Source organism: Dermochelys coriacea, chromosome 8, assembly GCF_009764565.3.
Source record: "Dermochelys coriacea isolate rDerCor1 chromosome 8, rDerCor1.pri.v4, whole genome shotgun sequence".
Lineage (NCBI taxonomy): Eukaryota > Metazoa > Chordata > Testudines > Dermochelyidae > Dermochelys > Dermochelys coriacea.
Window position 1 is genome coordinate 23,568,513 of NC_050075.1, and position 16,205 is coordinate 23,584,717.

General features: G+C 41.8%; 1 protein-coding gene and 1 long non-coding RNA gene across 9 annotated transcripts in view; one reads left to right on the forward strand and one right to left on the reverse strand.

Annotated features, from left to right (window-relative positions):
* Positions 1-10,377, reverse strand: part of CCNJL (cyclin J like) — a 45,628-nt gene extending 35,251 nt beyond the window's left edge. Inside the window, exons 1-3 of one of the 7 annotated variants that reach the window (XM_043490561.1) lie at positions 10,361-10,377; positions 7,012-7,153; positions 6,120-6,232 (exon numbers count right to left, since the gene is read on the reverse strand). In XM_043490561.1, coding sequence (XP_043346496.1) covers positions 6,120-6,197 — 78 coding nt within the window. In that variant the 5' untranslated portion in view covers positions 6,198-6,232; positions 7,012-7,153; positions 10,361-10,377. Of the gene's footprint in view, positions 1-6,119; positions 6,233-7,011; positions 7,278-7,377; positions 7,611-10,360 lie in introns of those variants that run through there. The other 6 variants (XM_043490563.1, XM_043490564.1, XM_043490562.1 and 3 more) reach the window with 6 other exon arrangements.
* Positions 9,478-14,928, forward strand: LOC122455468. Of its 2 annotated transcripts, none has more exons than XR_006273686.1 (4): positions 9,478-9,573; positions 10,459-10,581; positions 10,986-11,025; positions 14,415-14,928. It is a non-coding gene; the product is annotated as an uncharacterized LOC122455468 (long non-coding RNA). The 2 variants fall into 2 exon arrangements; XR_006273687.1 differs by lacking the exon at positions 9,478-9,573 and adding an exon at positions 10,135-10,251.
* The last annotated feature ends 1,277 nt before the right edge of the window (positions 14,929-16,205 follow it).

Consider the following 16,205-nt stretch of genomic DNA (forward strand, 5'->3'; position numbering starts at 1 on the left):
AGGGTTGAGCCCTGGCACTCTGGTTGATGCATCAGCTCTGAATGTAAAAAAAAAATTGCTTGAGCCCCAGCACCTCTTTCATTACAAATTAATTGCTGCTCTCTACTCCACATCAGACTTGCGGATTAAGGTTTTTTTCCCCAACGGACAGTCAAGTTTAGAAGACTCAGCCAGGCCTCTGGGGAAAAGAGCCTCAAGATGAGTTTTCAAAAATTTAATTAAAACTTCATAGTAATTCACCTAGTATGCTATAGCATGGCCAAGCCAATAAAGCTAACATGAGTAAATCAAGTCAGAAAATATAGGATTTGAAAACCACCTTGCTCTTAGATAGCTCTTTTCATCAGCAGACCTTAGAGTGCTTTAAAAAGGTGGTCACAGTACGATCATCCCCATTTTACAAACAGGGAAATTGGGGCACAACAAGGGACATGTCTTGCCCAAGGTCACCTAGCAGCAAGTGGCAGAGCTGGGAACAGAGTCTAGGTTTAATGAGTCCTAATCCAGTGTTTCATCTACTAGAAAGATCATACTGACTCCTCTTTGGTAAAAAGTTGCCAGTTCACATACTTTCAGAGAAGAGCCATACCTTCATAACGTTGTCCCGTTCATCCAGAGGAGAAGCTACCTCTGACCATGTGTATTGTATTTTTCACTTCATATTTGTACTGGACTGCCAGATTTCTGCCCACTGACAATGCCTTTCCACATACGCAGATAAAACTGCACACTTCACTGCTCAGACATTCAAAAATTTAATTTTTTTTTGCAGCCTACTAAAGACGACAGACAGGAAGATAACACGCTGTTCTTATGTAAGAGGATGTATTTCTGCTTGAAAGCACTCCACAGCAGGCATTTGTAATCACAATATTACCAAACATTCTAATTTCAAAGGACAGTTTAATTGCTCCTATGCTTAAAAATCCACTACTTCATGTGTTTTGCGTTGGCATTTTAGAGAGTTTCATTAAAATCTCCGTACTCAATTTAAATTATTCAAATGCTCAGCAGCTAATCTGAGGCAGGATCAGAGAAAGAAGTGTGAAAACTGAAATTCCAACTTTGAGGAAAGATGAAAGAAAAGATCATGAATAACCATGTACTTTATTAGAACACCTGTTCTTTTCAGCTCCATACATATGGTGCCATTTATACTATAAGCAAACTAAAGCTAGAAACCAGTAATGCTATTGTTACAACTTTCAAAAAGCTGGAGTTTTTAAAGTGGACAGATTATATTTTTGTTGCTGGGCTGAAATCCCTTTAGAGGCCCTAACGCGATGAGTTGCTCACTGCTGGTTATGCCTACTTTCATTTCACAACTGATTTAAAACTAGAAGGGCATGTTAAAAGCAAATGTTAACTTTTTCAGTTCATCAAGATGAACAGAAGAGAAACTGTGTCTCAGACATGCTGGATCCCAGAAATCCTCCTCTAGATTTTGCTTTCAAAATCTGGAAAAGTTACACAGCCTTTTGCAGGGTCCTAGTGCCAGCTACCCCTTTGGACAAAAAAAAACAAAAAAACCCACCACACACAATTGCCTGATTTACTCAGTTGTGATGTTTGTATAATGCTGTATTCAATTATCTGTGTCAAGCACCTGTAGGTTATTGAAAAGCACCTATCAAACAACATTAGGTAAGGGGTAAAAAGTACAATAGTGGATTTAAGAGGATACAGAATTGAAATGATGAATTACTGTGGCCTCATTTTTAGTAAGATCTTGCTTAATTAATAGAACAGGGAAACCAAGTGTTTCAGAGCTCCAGAGAATGTGTGTGAAGAACACAGGGAAACATTCCTCCCTATTCATTGGGCGAAAGTTGGGTGCGGGTATGTTTTTAACTGAAGAATGGTGACCATAATATTGTAATATTGCTTGTAATATTCTGACAACTTGTTTTATTACTATCAGGGTTATCTGGGGGAGTAACTTTTACCTAGAGGAAACATCTATCCCCCAGACACTGTAAAAATGTAAAGTCACAGAACTGTTTGTTTTCAGCAGAAGGCATCAGCTCTGTTCAACTATCCACCTGGCTGGAAAGCCCACAGACTACTCATTCGCAAAGCAATTAAGACAGCCTTTGAAGGATTAAGTTACAATATAAACTCTTAAAGCTTGCACACTCAATGGGCTTTGTGAAATTCAGCCCTGCTCTTATTCACATTGCTTTGAGAAGCTATGTAAGAGGTGAATAAAGGAGGAAATAAAAAGTACTAAGTAGATCTGCTTGTAAATTGTAGGAAATGTGCATATCCTGGAAGGAAGAAAGCCAACATAACCGCAAACACTGGGGGTTGGGGGACAATTCAGTACTCCGTTTCCAAAACGGACTCAGACCATGTTCTAAATAGATTTTTTCCTCTTTTTAGCCCTTGTGTGAAAGGAAAAATGCTGACTTGCTATTTAAACTCTCTCTCTTTCTAGAAAAAACAAGGAGTACTTGTGGCTCCGTAGAGACTAAAATTTATTTGGACAAAAGCTTTCTAGAGTACTTATTCCTGCTAAAGCAGAGGTACACGTTTACATCGAACTGAAGCATCAGAAGGCCAATTTCTGTGACATTCTATCCATTTGGTAAGTCCCAAAAACCTCTTGAAAGCTGAATGAATTAAAATGCAAGTTAGCCTTTTAGCATGATGTTCCTGCACCACTGACCACCACTACACAGGCTCTAGGCTACTGAAACGTCATCATGGGCACCAGCGCATATATACTCAACCCACCTGGCATAGTACTGCTGATGAAAAGGATAGAAGAGAACACTGAAGACTGCAGGGCAGGCTCTGTCTTCTACTCCACCAGTGCCCTTCCACCTTCTCAAGCAGGCACAATCCACCTCCATGGCACAATCCTGCAAGGCTTAAGTGTTCTGACCCAACCAGAAAAGCCATTAAACTTGTACTGTACTTTGACTTCACTGAGACTAGTCGTGCGCTTACAAATGTTCTGGATCTGGCCAGAACCCTCGAGACCTTGCAAGACCAAACCCTGTGTAGCCTAGCAGAAGCTACCTCCATAGCAACCACAACACTGCTTGCTGACCAGCCAGCCAACTTAGAATGCCAACTCAAGGGATTTATTTCCTCTGCCTTATGAGCACTCCATCTCTACAGCAAAAAACTTCCCAGCACCTTTAAACCCAATTTATACTAGAAGACTTCAGGTGCGCTATGTACATCAGGTGCCTGCCCTCAAGCATACCACATGCACTCATTCATTACGTATAGCTAATGAACATACAGCATGGATTGGAGTCTTTCATGCAGTAACACCAGCTCTCAGAGTCCCTGATTATCCTCAGAGTACAGTAATTTCAGTTTTTTGTACACTATGTAAAGTATGGACACAGATATATTATGCCACTACTCTGACAGGTTTTTGTGGTTTTATACCCTCCAAAGGAAGGCTCAGTTAGGTTTAATATTAAAATGATCTCCACATGTCTTGTTTAAAAAAAAAAAAAAAAAGTTAACATTTTTCAGAACCTTTCCTTCAGAAATCTTTATGTTGCTGAGATGGGAAAGGTCTTCTCCGCATTAAATACAAAACTTCAAGTACGTACTTCTGAAGAGAGGATAATCTGCCAACAAATTTGCACTGCAAATCATGGGCTACATAAAGTGTATTTTTCCCCAGTGCCAAATACAACCTTTACTATAGTTTGTTTCTGTTTCAGACTCACCTGCTTAGGCCAAGACTAATCTGTTGGTGTGTTCTTCCCTCCCCCTACACCCCATCCATGACCAGATTAACATGCTGTGCCAGACCACAGAACTGAAAGTGTTTAGAAAATCTCTCAGTAGAGATCAAGGGGGAAAAAAAAAAAAAAAGAAAAGAAAAGAAAAGAAAAAAAAAAGAGCTTTGTTTTGTGGGCAACACCATCTGTTTTACCATTTTGTACAGCACCACACCATAATATACCACTAGGACTCTCAGCAATCTTATAGTCATAGAAAAACAGAACAATATTTATGCTTTTTTTGTTCTATGCTGCTTTTGCAGATTTCCCCATCACTGAAAGCTAATTAGTTAAATACACTGTATTCGTCCAGAACAAAATCAGATGTGCTTCTTCTATTTGACTAGAAACATGCTAAGTCGAATTCCTTTAAAAAAATAAATAAATAAAATTAACAAACATACATAAAAGTAAGAATTCCTTCCAAACTCCCACCTCAAAAGCATGAGCAGGTGGCATCAAATTCTCAATACTGCAGGGTTTACAAATCCCGCATTTAGATTTCTCTTTAAGGGAAATTTTCAATTTAAAAAAGAAAAAAGCCTGGGTTTGCATCCTCTTTTTTGCTTCTTTATTATGTATAAAGAAAGCCTGAAGAGTTTTGGGTTTTTTTTGGGGGGGGGGGGGGTTCTGGGTATTTTTTTCCCCACTTTAATATCATATATATCAACTCTCATCTTGCTGGTTATGCTGAAGGACAGTCTGTTTTACTCTCTCATTTGTTTCAAGGATTCATTTTTCCAAAACATTAAAGGCATAAACAAAAAGACTCAACAAATTGTACACCGTGACAGTCCTTTTCTTTCTCAGTACACTCATACTCTGAGCTCTTAAATATCATTTCATTCTTTAACCAGAATCTTCCAAACTAGGCAGGACCTAAACTTCTAGTGCAAGAACACAAAGATGCACAGTTCAGTTCAGGCCTTCCTTATGAATAAAGTAGCAAAAGAAAAATACAAGCCCATTTTCCTCCCTTTTCAGCTTCATCTGCAAACTCAAACAACCAGGCCTATTCCTGTCATAGCAATTGGCATCTATGGGTACACATGAATAAAGAAAAAATGTTAGCACTCTAGGATAGTCCAGTGTAACTATGTCCCCAAAGTAGACTGAAGTATGCACTTACTAAAGACAAACTCTAAGCCACATATACAAGAGGTAAAACATGGCAAAGAAATTATGCAGGCCTCAGAAGAAATTGACAAGGCAAATAGTGTGGGTTTCGGTAAAAAGCTTTCAGACCAGATAGAATTTTCAGTGGATGTTTAAGTCTTTTGGCATGAAAACTTGTGTGGTAAAACTCAATTATAAGTCTAATAAGAGCCTATTCTTTACATTGTCAATTTCATAAGGAATTAGATGGCTGACACAGGAAAATTAGTTTTAAGTAACTTCATAAACAAGTTTAGTGTTTTCTTTTGCAAGAAAAGAAGCTGTAGATCTAGATTTACTTGCATCAATTATCCCCCCACTCCATTTCAGAATCAGAAGGACCTGTCCCTCAACCTGATTGCATGAGAACAAACAACTCACTTGCCAAGACCTGATAATGATTAAGTCACCTGATGTAATTTATTGTTGAATGCCTGCTGGAGAGACAAAAGTAGTAGAATATCCAAAGTGTTAATTTTGTTAAGGGTAACTTGAAAGGGAGTAAAGTGCAGATAGTTAATCTGTGCTGTGATCTCTCTTTCATGTTACCCAGCTAAATGCATGTAGTAATTCTTTAATGTTTGAAGTGTACTTAAGGAAATGCAGCATCTAAATAGACAATGCTATTATTTCTAGCAGCTCAAAGCAAGAGCTTTTTTAAATTAAGAGGACAAGACAAAGCACAGCAATAAATCCCTTCAAATACTGCTCATTTGGGTATTTTAATATCAAAGATTTTTTTCTTCTTTAAAAAGAAAAGGAGTACTTGTGGCACCTTAGAGACTAACAAATTTATTAGAGCATAAGCTTTCGTGAGCTACAGCTCACCTGTGTTTGTTTGAAAACAAAGTTACTTCTTCAGGCCTCAAGATCTTTTGATTGGATGCAGCACAGCAACAGTATCCCCTTTTTATTTAAGCACATTGTCTCGTCGCCAGCTTGCCTGAACTAAAACGGCTGAACCAAAGCAGGCAGATATTTTTAGCCTATAAATAGGTTTTTGCAGACCCTAAATTATGATTAAAGCATTTTTATAGGACAGAGAGGGTTAAGTGTAGCTTCTTCTTTGATTAACTGAATTGGTGAAGACAGTTACTTGACAATTTAGAGCTTTAACATTTGTTTTCCTTATAATGCTTGAGGGGTACCAAAGCATTTTTGCTGAATCGAAAACAATCAGGGGAAGGGGAGAGAAGGGAATTAAAGTCCAACCTTCATTCTCAGAGTCTGATGAATGTCTGCTGCCAGCTCCCCTTTCCACCACTGCTCTTCCATCCTCATTCTTCCCATCCAAAGGTGTGGAAGAGTGGCATTTAGTAACTCTGTTGGAAAGGAAACAAACCAAATAAATCAATATAGTACAAGCAGCTTGTACAAACCAATCCAGCGCCATCAGTTTTTTGTAGCTGTTTTAGTGTTAGTTACTTGCCATCAGATTGACAACACTCTCTAGAAATAAACTACTTGAAAACAATCACGGATCAGCTTGTTTCAATGAGACAAAAATACAAGTTATTCAGGGTCATCATAAGGCCACCAAACTTCTAAGCAGATTGTGACCTGTAGGTTTTGGCAGTTGCCAAAGCCTTCCAAAGGGTTTTGCTCCGAAACATCTCGGAGTAGCATTGTCCTCGGGATCGCTTAAAATTTCAGAGAGCTTCTCCGATAGCAAAGTGTTTCTTACACTGTTGCTTCCTTCCCATAAAAGGAACCAACGATGCCTTTACCCTCAGACACCCTTATTCTCCAAATTTTAGGCTACCAAAGGCTTCCTTCCAATTGCCTTTCCCAGGTAAAGGTTTTTTTGGTTTTTTTTTTTTCAAATTGGGACGGGAGGAGAGAGAGAGAGGACGGGAGGAATGAGTCCCAGCTAGAGAAATCCTGGGGGACTTCTTCCCACCTGATGAAATCAGGGCAAGAAGCGCCCTGTAGCTGACTTTACATCAATTGGATCTAGCCCTTCCCCCAGCTGGTTGCGTAACGCAGTCACCCTGGGGTTTTTAATACCCTTCGAATGTGCAATTCCAGCCTGCAGATTTCTTTTTCGCTTTTAACTAAGAACGCTACACAACTTCAGGACCCTGAAAAATGCAACTTGCGTTACCTTCGCTGGCTGCCTCCTCTTTGCCTCACACACTCTGAGCAGCAGCCTTTGTCCTACTCCAACATCCTGCGGGTGCTGCTACAGCAGTAGTGCGAATACTGCAGCCAAGAGGGGGGAAATCAGACCCCAGCAGCCCTTGGCGCTAGAAGTCGGAGGGAAAGACGGGAGATGGATGCGCACCCTCCACGTCCCCAGGGTGCACCACCAGGGAAAAGGGACGCTGCCTTCCCCCCCCCTCCCCTTATAGCGCCCAACCCCTCCAGCCTCCCCTTCTTGCACCCAGTCCCCGCGGCAGGTCACTGCTGCTGCTGACACTCTATGAGAGCGCAGCAGCGCTCGCGGGGGATTACAACACCGGCCGCGCACCACGCAGGCGCCATGCCTCCGCCCCGAAGGACTCTGGGGACTGTAGTTTCCTCCCCCCTGCGCGGTGAGGCTATGGGAAGGGGCAGGTGAGGCGTGGCTTGGCTCGGGCGGCGGGCGCCCCGGGCAGAGGGTGCCCCGCGGGAAGGCGGCGGGTGCTGCTGGGGCTCAGCAGCTGGCTGCCCACGTGCTTGCAGCAGTGCTCTCCGCACCAGGGTCACCAAGCCCCTGGCCTGGGTGGGTGTGAATGTCTTATGCAAATCATGCGATGAGCTAATGTACATATTTGCTAATCATTTGCATCTAATCACACAGTCTGGGGAGTAAAGTCAGCAGCAGGGCAAGCTTCTGCCATACCACTCTTTTGCCAGTCACAATCATTCAGAAGCCAGGGTTAGCCCCTCTCCCCATTATGAAGTTGGCTTTAAAATCATGAGATTTTTATAATATAATAAATGTTGGGATCTTTATTTGCCTTCTGTTTTTTGAGACTTTAGAGCTCATGTTTTGCATGCATGAAGGCTACAAACTTTCCTCCCTCCCCCCCCATGAAAGCTGAGTATGCAAGTAGGCATCCACTGTGAGACATATGATGCCCCATACACACATAACCAGACAGGGAGATAAGCATCTGTTACCCCCTGCTTGAAAAGAACCTGTCTATGACATGTTTCAGAGTAGCAGCCGTGTTAGTCTTGAGCTGTAGTTCACAAAAGCTTATGCTCAAATAAATTTCTTATCATAGATTTCTTATCATAGACTATCAGGGTTGGAAGGGACCTCAGGAGGTCATCTAGTCCAACCCCCTGCTCAGAGCAGGACCAATTCCCAATTTTTGCTCCAGATCCGTAAATGGCCCCCTCAAGGATTGAACTCCCAACCCTGAGTTTAGCAGGCCAATGCTCAAACCACTGAGGTATCTCTCTCCCCAAATTTGTTAGTCTCTAAGGTGCCACAAGTACTCCTTTTCTTTTTGTCTATGACATGTCACCTCCAGGTTACCTGCCTTAAGAACATAATTTTCAGTATAGATACACAGTACAGATAGTACTCCTTAGGTCAGTGGTGGGCAACCCCATGTGGCCCATTAGGGTAATCCGCTGGCAGGCTGCGAGACAGTGTTTACATTGACCGTCTGCAGGACGGCTGCCTGCAGCTCCCCGTGGCCACGGTTCGCCGTTCCCAGTCAATGGGAGCTGCAGGGCATGGCGTGGGCTGCAGGGATGTGCTGGCCACTGCTTCCCACAACTCCCATTTGCCAGGAATGGCAAACCATGGCCACTGGGAGCTGCAGGGGGCCGTGCCTGCGGACAGTCAATGTAAACAAACTGTCTCGCGGCCTGCCAATGGATTACCCTGATGGGCCACATGCGGCCCGCGGACTGCAGGTTGCCCACCACTGCCTTAGATACTACCCATCCATACATTTCCCAGTGATTATGACGACCAGTATACTACTGGCTCTCGGTAGAGACCTCCCAGGTCACCCTTTAGTAAAATATTATGTAGATATACGACCCAAAAGATCCCTGTAAAAATCTATTCATTCCTTCTTCCAATTGGCACCAAGAGGTTCATGGGTCACACTGCTGATTAGTGCAAAGCATAGTGGTCAGTTTGTAATGTGAGAATTGGAACTGAGACCCTTCAAATTCATCTCATATAAGTGCCACTAAATATCCATTAGATTAGAACATATTTTAGTCGCTGCTGAACTGGGCTGGGTTTAAATTTGTAACCTCCAGGTTAAAGGCTCTGCAGTGCATTAGCACTGTCCTGAGGCATAAGTGTTAATTTAAGAGGGAATCATAGATATAGATATAGATATAGATAAAAAAAGCCCAGTATCTATATATCTATCTATGTTAACAGAATATGAAGGTTGCAAGTCAAGCACTCAAAATGGAGATGTTAGAGTTAATGTAACCTATGGCAGCCTTAATTCATCATTCTTCTTCTCAATGGGTCTTTAATTATATGATTAAATATTATTTTTCTCACATGATTCATCAGTTTGGTTTGAACTCAGGACCTTCAAAATCACAGCACAGACACCTACTAATTAAACTAAATGAGCAACTGATAGCAGAAGTAGGTTATTAGCCGCTATAAGGGTCAGCCCCTATAGTTGTTATGTCATCCTTTTCCAGTGGGTTACGCAACTATTTGCTAGAACAGGTGTTTCTAAACTGTGTTGTGGTATGTGAGCTTGATATTTCATCAATTCACTTCACAACAATTTTTGAAGAAGATGGTACGTGAACCAATATAGTTTAGGAGCTGCTGTGCTAGATAAGAGTAGAATGTTGGGTGTCATGATTCCTAGTTGCCATTACTGGTTCAGGGAAGGCAGCATAGGATGAGAGTGGTAGTCAAAGACAAGCTAACCAAGCCTGTAGCTTCTTTCTGGAGTAGTGTGATTAGGACTTGGCTAGGGATCTAGGTTCTAATCCTAGCTCTATTGGAAGTTACCTTGACCTGGATCCTCAAAAATGTTTAGGTTCCTAGTTCCCCCTGAAATAAATAGGAGTTATGTGCCTAAATACCTTTAAGGATCTGGGCCTTATCTGAAAGTGGAGAGAATAGAAATTGTTTCAGAGGGGAGTATAATGGGCTGTATAGCCCCTGTACTGCAACAGCTACTTAATGGATACACTCAAAGCAACTTTTTTCCACCTGTGGCTAATTATTTGATTAACAAGCTGCAATGTGGGGGTAAAAGGCTGTACCTCAGCCAGAGATTGGTTGGTATTAGGTACCCTGAGAAGGATTTAGCACTGGGTGCAGCTTGGGAGGAAATAGTATAAGCACCTGGAACCTCCAAGAATAAACACTGGAATGAGCTGCTCTTTGAGAGGGGGCAGGAGGTCAGTAAAGGTAGGAAGTTCAAGTAGCCAAGGGATGTAGCAATACATCTGAGGGAGCAGACCTTAGCGTGGTCCCTGGGCTGAAATCCAGAGGAGTGGTGGGGCCTGGGTTCCCCTACCTGCCCCAGGGAAAGGGATGGAAAGCTCTCCTGAAGCAGAATGTGGGTGAAGACCTGACATAAAATGTTGGATTTCTTTTTTTTAATTCATTTGGAAGGGGTGGGACTACAAGTGACCTGAGTGGTCAGAAAGAGCAAACTGTATGCTCTGAGTGGCTGTTGATGGAGGGTACTAGAGTTGAAGACACACTACACCTGGCCATGAAGGGGTGGTCTAGTTGGTAAGTGACTCCTCGCAGAGGATATGAAGGCTTGCTCAATAATAAGGGTTATGAAGTATAGGAAAAAAATCAACAGAAGTGGTGAGCTTTGAATTTATTGTCTTATGGTTCCCAACTTGGGGAAGTTTTCCATAGGCTTCAGGAGAGGGAGAGAGAGCTTGTAAGGGAAACTCACTATCTCCAGGCCAAATTTGTTGGTTTCCCCATCTGTAAAATGGTAATAGTTGTATGTGGCTCCATTATAAAGTGTTTTGAAATCTCTTGATGAAAATGGTTATATATGAGGTGGGTATTGTTATACAAGTTTTTTATCATGCCAAACACACTGGGGTCCCAATTACACGTGGACACATTTGGAGCTAATAGAGCAATAACATAATATAAGGATTTTGGCTCTCTTTGAGCTCAGAGAGGTGGGACTGTTCCACATTTCAGAGAGACAAGGTGGGTGAGGTAATATCTCTTATTCTGTTGGTGAAAGAGACAAGCATTTGAATGTAAGCAGAGCTCTTCTTCAGGTCGGCTCTGTGTAAGTGCTAGAGCTTATCTCTCTCACCAACAGAAGTTGGTCCCTTTTTGTGTCTCTAATCTTGTGACCAATACAGCTACAACAACACTGCATACCATACAGATGGCAACCACAGCTGAGGCCTGGGTTTATAGCCCTAGTTAAATGCCCCCATCCAAGGGAATGGGTTCTATCCCCAGGTCCTGGAGCTCCATATTCAGGGATCTGGGATCTGTTCCTCAGACCCCACATCTAGGAAGCTGTGATTTTATGTACACCCTAGTAGAAATTGTAATTGACTGCATTATAATCCTTCAACTTTATTAGCTTTCTGCTCTACTGGCTTGGAGGAACACCAGTAGTTCCTGCAAGCAATAAATCAATGCACCCATTAGTTTATTCCCAAATCTAAGTTCCCAATCAAAACCATATGAAAAATGTTATTTCCAAGTAGGGATTCTAATAGGCAAGGCTGTGAATTCTCACACCTGGGAAACTGGGGTTCCATTTTTACAGCTTGGGCTGGTAGGGAAAACTCCAGTTTTTCATAAGAAATAGGAAATCAAGAGGGATTTCTATCAATGTTTTGGCTTCTACATTGGAAAAATAAGGGCTTTTTAAAGTTTAAAAACAAATAAGCTTTCCGTAAAAACTCGATTTTTGAAAACCAAGCACTTTATTGAAGAATTTTCAGTTTCCAGTTTCACATGCAGAAACATTCAACCAGAATGAAAACTCTTGTGAATATTCATTTTGGTTGAAAAGCAGTTTGTTTTTTTTACAAGATGCTTCAGTGGAGAAGTTTTGACCAGTTCTGTTTAAGACAATAGGCCCCAATTGTTTTTATGCTAAAAGTTGAGCATGCTTTGGCTGCTTGATTTATTAACTTACTCTGCAAAACAAAAGGAATCTTACTAATGTTCAGTGAAGTTGACTGTTAATGGCCTGTTAGAATTCAACTGAGTTGGCCGCTAACTACCCATCAGAAACTCTGGCCTATTTTCTTTTCAGTATCTCTAAGCAGTCTGCTAAATGGGTACCAAAATACTACAACACTTGCCTACAATGAAGCATCTGAGTAGTTCTATTGTCACTGGCTCAAAATTCAGCACATTAAGTACCATGCTGAATCAGCAACTCAGTCCTGCCCTAGTGGTACAAATGTGAGAACTATTAAAGTATCAATAGACCGATTTTTTTTCTTCATCTGTACTTTATCTACTTTAATACGGCTATGGGATGTCTAATATTTACATCAATGCCATTCTACTACCTTTAAAATCCAGATTTATATAGCTGCAAAGGTAAATGACTAGAAGTGTCTAAAAGATTATAAACATTTTATGAACAGTTTTTATTTTTGGTCCAAAATACTCCTCCTCCCACCACCCTAGGGGCACTTGAAGGGATTTAGGTGCCTGGACAGGTGCCAAGCCTACCATGTAGGCACCTCTGACACTTTCCAAGCCTCAGCTCACGAGCCCCCTGAGATGCTGGCATTTCTGCTTGTTGGCACTGTCAAAAACAACCCACACTGCTATCACCCCCCAGCTCACAAGCTGCTCAGAGCCCTCATGCCCTTAAGTGGGAGTTTTAAACTTGGTGGAGCTAGCTTGCCAGTGAGCCCAGTCCCATGAGCATGTACTGAGCACACCTAAGATCTGATGCCAGACAGACCCCACAACAAGAGAGCTGGACACAAGTTTCCAGTATGTGGAGAGGCAGCACATCACCTACAAAAAAAACAATCTGAGACAACAGGGACGGGCAAGCATAAGAGAAGTACTGAGCATGAGTAAGGAGCTGATCTGTCTTAGGTACCTAATTCTAGGGAGTTTTTTGCAGTTGAAGCTCCTGAGTGGAGCCCATCAGCAGGCACACCAGGCCAGCTGCTTAGTTGCCCAAGTCCCTAGCCTCGCCTCTCCTCTTAGCTAGTTTAGGCAGCTCCCTCCCGAGCTGGCCAATTTCTGAAAATCTGTTTTTTAGGTGCTCAACTATTTCCATGTCCTAGGGAGTTTAGGTAGCATGGAGCTGCTTAGCTTGGGGCTGACAATTCCAATGCGCTGCAGGCCACCTATGGGTTAGGCATTGCTTTGGTCAATGCTGAGCAGCACCTCAATCTCTTTCAAAGTCTGTCCCATAATCAACGTGTTTCACTCATTGCACTTAGAATGGAATGAAATGTGATGCACAGCAAGACAGTCCGTGCAAAATTAATTTCAGCAAAGTAGGCAACAGACAAGGAAACAACTGTTCTTATTAATGTAGGATTCTTTGTACTTGTGAAAGGATCATCAAGGTGATTCTCAGCTCCATAATATGAGTTAAATAACTGTTGAAATAGAAGAGCATACAACTTGGCTTTAAATATTATCTGGCGTCTCAAAGTGTTTACAAATTAGAGCCATTGTGTGCTTGATACTAGTTCATGCCATTGCCTCGCCTTGAACGCTACAGCTGTTTTAGTGAAAAAGACAAGAGGCACTTGGGTAAAATAACAGAGAATTTGCTTAGATCTTTTGAAATATTGAGCAATCCCAGCAGTTCATTTCCATATGCTAGTAGTTTAGCCAGTCAAACAATATCCATGCATAGTATTTTGGTCCATGTTTTTTACTATAAATGTACTGCATTTATGGAATTATATTTTCCATCAGAGTGTTTAACTGAAAGAATCATCAACTTTTTGTGTGTGGTCTAAGTAACATAATACAAAATGAATAGTTTGAATATTAAAAATGCCTCTGTTTTAACCCAAAGTTGTACTAGTTTAACTTTACATCAACTTAAAAATCGACTTGGTTGGTGCAAAACCCTGTGTGGACATGCCTAAATGGATTTAAACCTGGATTTTATTAATGTGTATTGCAGTGGTGGCTAGAAACAGAATCACTGTGTGCTAAGTCAGTATCAACCAGGTGAAAACTGAATGAGTAGTGCCTACGCTATCTTTAACAAATTTAACTAAATCAGGTTTGTTTGTTTGTTTGTTTTTAAATTGTTTAACCAGTGCAACTGAGAGCATAGACAAAGCCAGCATTTTATATGGTGCTCTGGGAAGGCCCTTACAGCAACTTTTTCCCAAAGTTATTCTGAAACTTCCTCCAGTTCCCATTCTGAGAAATACATGGCTGCATCCACACTACAGTCCCCTGATCTTGCTCTCCCAGATCCCAACTTCCTTATTATTTCCTGTAAATGCTTCTCCTCAGACGATCAATTTTTTTTACTGAAGTTGACTGACAAATCGCACTTTTACCATTGAAACAACACTTTATTTAAAGTCATTGTGTCAGATTTCTGATATGCACGTTGCTTTGCAAAGTTATTACAGGAAAACTTGTACTCAAAATGTGCTGAAAGCAGCAGAGAAGGAAAAAATCGTCATGCCTTGAGGATGAGTACTGGACTAGGACTTTATTCCTGGCTCTGCAGCTAGCCTTCTGGTGGCCTTGGGCAAATCACTTCACCTCTCTGTGTCTCAGTTACACCATGTGTAAAAGGAGAATGATACTGACCTTGGTAAAGCGCTGTGGATGCAAAGCACTATATAACAGCTAAGTGCAATCATCAAGAAAAGACCTGAGTTGTGCTGCAGATTCCCTACTGAATGAGCATACTTCATATTTGGCACAAAAAAGAACTCTGTATTAATAGAACTGGCAGAATACTGCAAAACAACACGAACATAAAAATCAGTTTGGACATACTAGCATAAATATTTATAGAAAGTGATTTTGCTTTCCCAGGACACTTGCACCAGAAACCTGATTCTAAGGCTGTGTCTACTCTGCACTGTCACTGGTAAAACTTTTGTCGGTAAGGGGCGTGGGAAAAAAACACATCCCTGATCAACAGAAGTTTTACTGACGACAAGCATCAGTGTGGACAGCACCATGTCAGTGGGAGATGCTCTCCCGTCTACAAAGCTACCACCCCTGGTTGGGAGTGGTTTTATTTTGTCAGCAGGAGAGTATAGGGGAAAATTAGATTTAGATTTTGGTTCATTTTGGTCATTACAAAACCTAAACCTAATTTCCCCCTACTATTACTCACGCCTTTTTGTCAACTGTTTGAAATGGGCCACTCTCATTACCTACAAAAGTTATTTTTCCTCCCTTGCTATCCTACTGTTAATTCAATTGTCTTGTTAGACTGATCTCACACTTGGTAAGGCAACTCCCAACTTTTCATGTATTTATACCTGCTCCTGTATTTTCCACTTCATGCATCTGATGAAGTGGGTTCTAGCCCATGAAAGCTTATGCCCAAATAAATTTGTTAGTCTTGAAGGTGCCACAAAGACTCCTCATTGTTTTTACCTCTCAGCTGAACTTGAGAGGGTGGCTGGGCACCAGCGAAAGAGACCAGAAAGGTGGCTGGGAGCTGCCTGAGAAGTAAAGAGATTAACCTCATCTAACTTACAAATGTAGGTTGATGCAAGGAGACTTGCATTGCCCTATTTGCTCATGTGCCTAGTCTCTGGGGCATTTGTCAGCCATTACAGCAGTGCAGTAAAACAACATCCCCGAATGGCATGCAGCCATGGTCAACCTACTGAGGTTAACACAGTTCATGCATAGACACTGCATGACTTGTCATTTCTATTAAACAACACCTTACTAAAATCTCCTGAAAGGTACTGCACCAGGTGGGAGTGTGTAGCACTCTGGGATATCTTGCACCACACTTTGCATTGATGCAAGCTCTCCTAGTATGCTGAGCACTGATGCAAGCAGCCAACTACACATGCACCCCAGTGAGAGTCACATTTTGGCAGCTGTGTGCGCTGACAAAACTTGCATTGACCAAAGGCTGTATTGTAGCCATGGCCACAGAGATACAGAAAACTGCAGCAGAAGGATAGAGTGACTAGAGAGAAGGAGAATGGGTAAGTTTAGAGAGCTATTGAAAAGAACAGAAGCTGAAGAAAGTTGTTGGAGAGCTCTGGCCAGAGCTGGGGAACCCAGCTGAGGCCTGGTCTACACTATAGAGTTAGGTCGACATAAGGCAGCTTAAGTCAACCTAATTATGTCAGTGTCTACACTACATCCTTACTCCCGCTGACGTATGTGCCCTACTACACCAACGTATACAAGAGGTGTAGGGCTTCTGT